The sequence below is a fragment of the Sinocyclocheilus grahami genome, unplaced genomic scaffold (assembly GCF_001515645.1).
Source record: "Sinocyclocheilus grahami isolate Dianchi unplaced genomic scaffold, SAMN03320097.WGS_v1.1 scaffold281.1, whole genome shotgun sequence".
NCBI lineage: Eukaryota > Metazoa > Chordata > Actinopteri > Cypriniformes > Cyprinidae > Sinocyclocheilus > Sinocyclocheilus grahami.
Window position 1 is genome coordinate 645346 of NW_015505460.1, and position 4841 is coordinate 650186.

The 4841-nt window shown below is 35.4% G+C and overlaps 1 protein-coding gene and 1 long non-coding RNA gene across 6 annotated transcripts in view; both read right to left on the reverse strand.

Annotated features, from left to right (window-relative positions):
- Positions 1-888, reverse strand: part of LOC107600280 (uncharacterized) — a 69598-nt gene extending 68710 nt beyond the window's left edge. For both annotated transcript variants that reach the window (XR_001610743.1, XR_001610742.1), the window contains exon 1: positions 834-888. This is a non-coding gene — a long non-coding RNA (uncharacterized lncRNA). The remainder of the gene's footprint in view (positions 1-833) is intronic.
- Positions 889-1994: 1106 nt separating this feature from the next.
- The window catches only part of LOC107600279 (actin-related protein 2/3 complex subunit 4), a 6687-nt gene continuing 3840 nt past the window's right edge, over positions 1995-4841 (reverse strand). For 3 of the 4 annotated variants that reach the window (XM_016292129.1, XM_016292128.1, XM_016292127.1), the window contains exons 6-7: positions 2712-2882; positions 2102-2616 (exon numbers count right to left, since the gene is read on the reverse strand). In XM_016292129.1, the coding sequence (XP_016147615.1) occupies positions 2611-2616; positions 2712-2882 (177 nt within the window). In that variant the 3' untranslated portion in view covers positions 2102-2610. Of the gene's footprint in view, positions 2617-2711; positions 2883-4841 lie in introns of all 4 variants that reach the window. The other variant, XM_016292130.1, reaches the window with a different exon arrangement.

The following is a 4841-nucleotide window of genomic DNA, read 5'->3' on the forward strand; positions in this document are numbered from 1 at the left end:
CAGAAGCAATCAATTGTAGTATTAAAACAACTAAAAACAGATTCACAACTAAAAAAAATAAAAATAATATAATATGTGTGTGTTGAGGTTTTTAAAAATAAATATTTATTTAAATTAAATACCATATTTTAAAAACGTATTTATTCAGACTGTTCTTCTCTCAAAATATTTATTTTGTATTGTATATATATATATACACATATATATACATACACACACACATATATATATATATATATATATAGTATTTATTTAGTCATTTATTAGACACTTTTATCCAAAGCGACTTACAAATGAGGACAACAGAAGCAATCAATTGTAGTATTAAAATAACTAAAAACAGATTCACAACTAAAAAAAATAAAAATAATATAATATGTGTGTTGAGGTTTTTAAAAATAAATATTTATTTAAATTAAATACCATATTTTAAAAACGTATTTATTCAGACTGTTCTTCTCTCAAAATATTTATTTTGTATTGTATTGTATTACAATTAATAAAACAAATGTTAGGAGTTCCCATGAGATACAGTTTCGTCTTTTATTGTGGGGGTCGTTTTCATGGTGACAGATCTACAGCGCCTTTTAACCCACTCAAAACTACAAAACCAAGCTGCCCACCAAACCCACCTGCATGTGCAGTCTCGAGGCCTACATTAATCCTCCTGTGAATAGCTGTGGGGTCAGCTGGAGCCCTTTGCACTGATATAAGAGCAGAATAACTCAGCCCTTGACCTTCATAAGTGCAGACATGATATTTGAACGGTATAATAATAATGCATTGTCAACCGACATGGAATGATACGATGTGTTTGCGCGTGACAGACTCACAAGGATGTGGCTGTCGCAGTCTCTTGGCAGGATTCTTTCTCTAGTGAGTCTGTGCCACAGAAGAGGAAAGAAATGTCACACACCCTCAGGCCCTGTCAATACCAACGCGAATACTTGGCGCCAAGAATTTGAATAGAAACCTGTGGAGCTACTCGCATTCGACCCGAACATTTCCCGCCAACAAAGCGAAGATATTTTTCATCGGCGAGTGTGTCGATTTGTGTTCGTTCGGCTGAGAGCGCGCTGACCAATAAGATTTGAGTTGTGGGTCACGTGTCTGGAGATATATTTGGTGTTTAGTGGCGCTAAAACACTGATGGTTCGTTCAAATCATGTAGGAAAGTTTAGGAGTTGAACGCTTCTTGCAACGATTTGGAACGCCGCAGGTCAACGCGAAAACATGTCGCATGCAATGGTGCAGTGATGCTAATTTGTTGAAATTGATGTATTTTTTCTTCACAATAAAGCAAAATAAAAATATGGAGGGCTAAATTACTCAAAATTAAATATATATATATATTTACGCATTTCTGCATTTATTTATGTATTTATTTCATTATGTATTTAACGATTTATTTATATATTTCAACAATTATTTAATTTGGAGTAATTTGGCCCTCCATATAAAAAGTTATTATATAATAATGATAAAATATAGGCCTATAACGGTTAAAAAAGTAAAAACAAACTGATGCACATTCTTTATGCATCATTTTGTGGATTTATTAATGCACTGGGAAGTTCGCATCAATAAAATGATGCATCATCACACTATCTGAATGCATTTATTTGTTTTATCTTTTTCTTTTGTTCTTTGATTTACATCAATGACAGACTTCAGCAGGTTTTACTTTAAAATCAGCGCCGTCTCTTTAAAACCTGATGCACATGAATGCGAATCTGACATTTCCCATTTTCTCCAAACTCTTTATGGTCATTTAAGACTTTATAACTCATTTAAAAGACTACGTTTACGAGGTAACTCGCCAAAACCGTGAATTTTGACATAATTGTGCGCTGGCAATGTTAGAACTTGGCTCAATACATTTCAGATTGTATTGTATCAGAAAAAAGCTGATAAATAAGAACTAAAACTGCAAAAGGATCAATGCGTACACGTGGATAGAAAGCACAATTAAAAGAGTAAAAACTACCAGAATGTGTATGTTGTGCGTGTATGCAACTTGGAAATAAATCCCAAGAGATACAGAAAGCACAATATATTTTTATTGAATTTATTGTCATGACGTTTTACGCAGGGTTTTTTCTATAGATATATTGGAGTTTAGCAGTGCCAAAATATAAACACCCATTTTCTTTTCTTTCTTTTTTTTCTCATTATCTCCTTAACATTGAATTAATTCCTGATTTTTTTTCATTGTAACATATAAAAGTCAACCAAAAAAACTACAGTCCGACAACAAGATTCCTGTGCCCATCAATATTAATTACAGGTAATACTTTTTAAGGACCTGCCTTGACTGTGTGTTTTCTTTTCTTTTCCTAACAACAGAAAACGAGAGTAATAAATTCTTGACTAAATTACAATTGTTAATATCCATGGGCACAAGGAACACCTTGAACAGAAGGCAAAGGGGACTGCATATAGTGCTGCAAGACTGGCCAGTTGTTCCTGTAGATCTTCTTGCTTGGTTGCTAACTAATAAACTCTTTCCCCTTTGCTCTGTGGAGATTTTAAAAACTTTGAATGTTTTTGTCCACAAGAACCAAAGCAACACCAATCTCTGATGGGTATTAGGAATGTAGACAAGGATCCTCAGAACTAAAACAAAAAATATAAAAACAGTCAAATTTTAAAAAAAATGACATTTTCCACTCATTTAAACGTGTGATATAAATGCAACATCTCAATCATACATTCTTAAGGAATTCCTCTGCGACGATTCGGGCCCGAGCGTTGACTGACAGCTTCATCTCGCTGATCTCCTTGTCGATCTCCTCCATGAAATGGATAACAAAGTCCACCAGCTTGTGTTTGTACATCTGTTCTGTGTGGAAGTTGGTAATGAGGAAGCTGATGTCATAGCCCTGAAAAGCACAAATGAGGAAATGAGAAAAAAAACATGTTAATCTTGTTAACATTTTAGATCAGGGGTGTCCAACCCTGCTCCTGGAGAGCTACCGTCCTGCAGATTTTAGTTCCAACCCTGCTCCAGCACACCTGTCTGTAATTATCAAGCAACCCGGAACACCTCGATTAGCTGGTTCAGGTGTGTTTGATTGGGGTTAGAGCTGAAATCTGCAGGATGGTAGCTCTCCAGGAGCAGGGTTGGACACCCCTAGTTTAGATGCTTCACATGCACAACATCATTCAGCGATGCATTTCAAGTCGTAAGATTTATCCCACATAAACATGCATTTTTTTTCTCTTACTCCTACATAACTCCACCCAAAAAACGTGACATGCATGCTAGTGATGGGTGCTTTCGAAAACCTTTGAAACTTTTGCAAATCATTTTTTTTTTATTTGAACAAGTGAAGCATGCACCAAACTGCCAAAGTCGCATGATTTCAGTACATGAGGCTTTGTTACATCATGACTGTAATTTGTATGACACATTTGTATAATAAAAAGGAAGAGTTGTAGTGATCAGTCTCCAATTAGCCTAATTAACCAAGCTCTCAATAAAACAAACAAAACAAGCACTACAAATGAATAAAATAACACATTACACAGACCCTTATTATTTAATGGTATTAGATAATTTGTTAATTGCATTTAGATGATTACACTTTTAATAAAACATTTGTATTTGGTTCGTAAAAGGTATGTTCTGGTTGTGTTTCCATTGGCATTTACACTATTCTGACCAGCGTGTGGTGTTTCAAATGTGAATCATTTCGCAAAGCAATTGGTTCAATTGATTTACAGTTTTGGAAAAACTTTGTTTCTCCCATCACTAATGCACGCGTGTTTTAATGAATCACATATTTCTTCATCCCTTGTTTGTTCTTCACAAAGGAGCCCACCTCAACAGGTTTCCTCCGAAGGATGAAGAAGTTCTCTGCTCGCATCATCATGAACCTCATAAATTTATGGCACAGGATCTTCTCAATCTCATCAGCCTAAGAAAACCATTCATATCTTTAGAAGACGGCCTAATGAAAAACGCATCGATCTTGTGCAGTTCATCTTGAATTTCTTACCTGTTTGACAGCGATGCTGACCCTCACTGAGTTTATGGACCCCTCAATCATGACCTTCTCCTTCTCATTGCGGCTTATGACCACAGGCTGCAACAGAAGCTCTTTGCTGCTCCTGTATTGAAAGACAAACGTTGATCATATATGTATATAGCTATTAAAATACATCATATATAACACATATGAAGGATGTGATTTCCTCACCTAACTTCCACCTCAGGCTTGTTGTGTCTCTCCACCACCTGAGAGGAGAAGTTCTCCAGACACAGGGCTGCTTGAAGAGTGGCGCGCACTGCATTCAGGTAGGGTCGCAATGTTGCCGTCTACATACAAAAAAGGAGAACATTTAATTAAGTAACTCTTCATTCTATAAGCTAACAGACAATATAATAACCAGTGTTGGGGAAAGTTACTTTTAAAAGTAATGCATTACAATATTGCGTTACTCCATAAAAAAGTAACTAATTACGTTACTTAGTTACTTTTTATGGAAAGTAATGCGTTACGTTACTTTTGCGTTACTTTTTAAATCTGGACAGGGCTTGCTTGTTTTTAAAATAAAAAAAGTTCTATTTTTGGCCTTTTCGCACCAGAAGTGAAATGAATAAGCCTCCGGCTGAAGGGAAAGTACATTTACGTCCGTACAGTAGAATGCAGAAGAAGACATTTCAACACACTTCAGCAATAAAAAGAGACACAAATGTTTGTCTAGAGTAATTTTTGCTTATTAGTACGGTTGAACTGGATCATCGAAGGTCAGAAGCAAAGACATTGGTTAATAGAATGGGATTAAATACATAAAGGATATTTGTGTTGTTTAACATTTAATTATTGCAGGTTTGC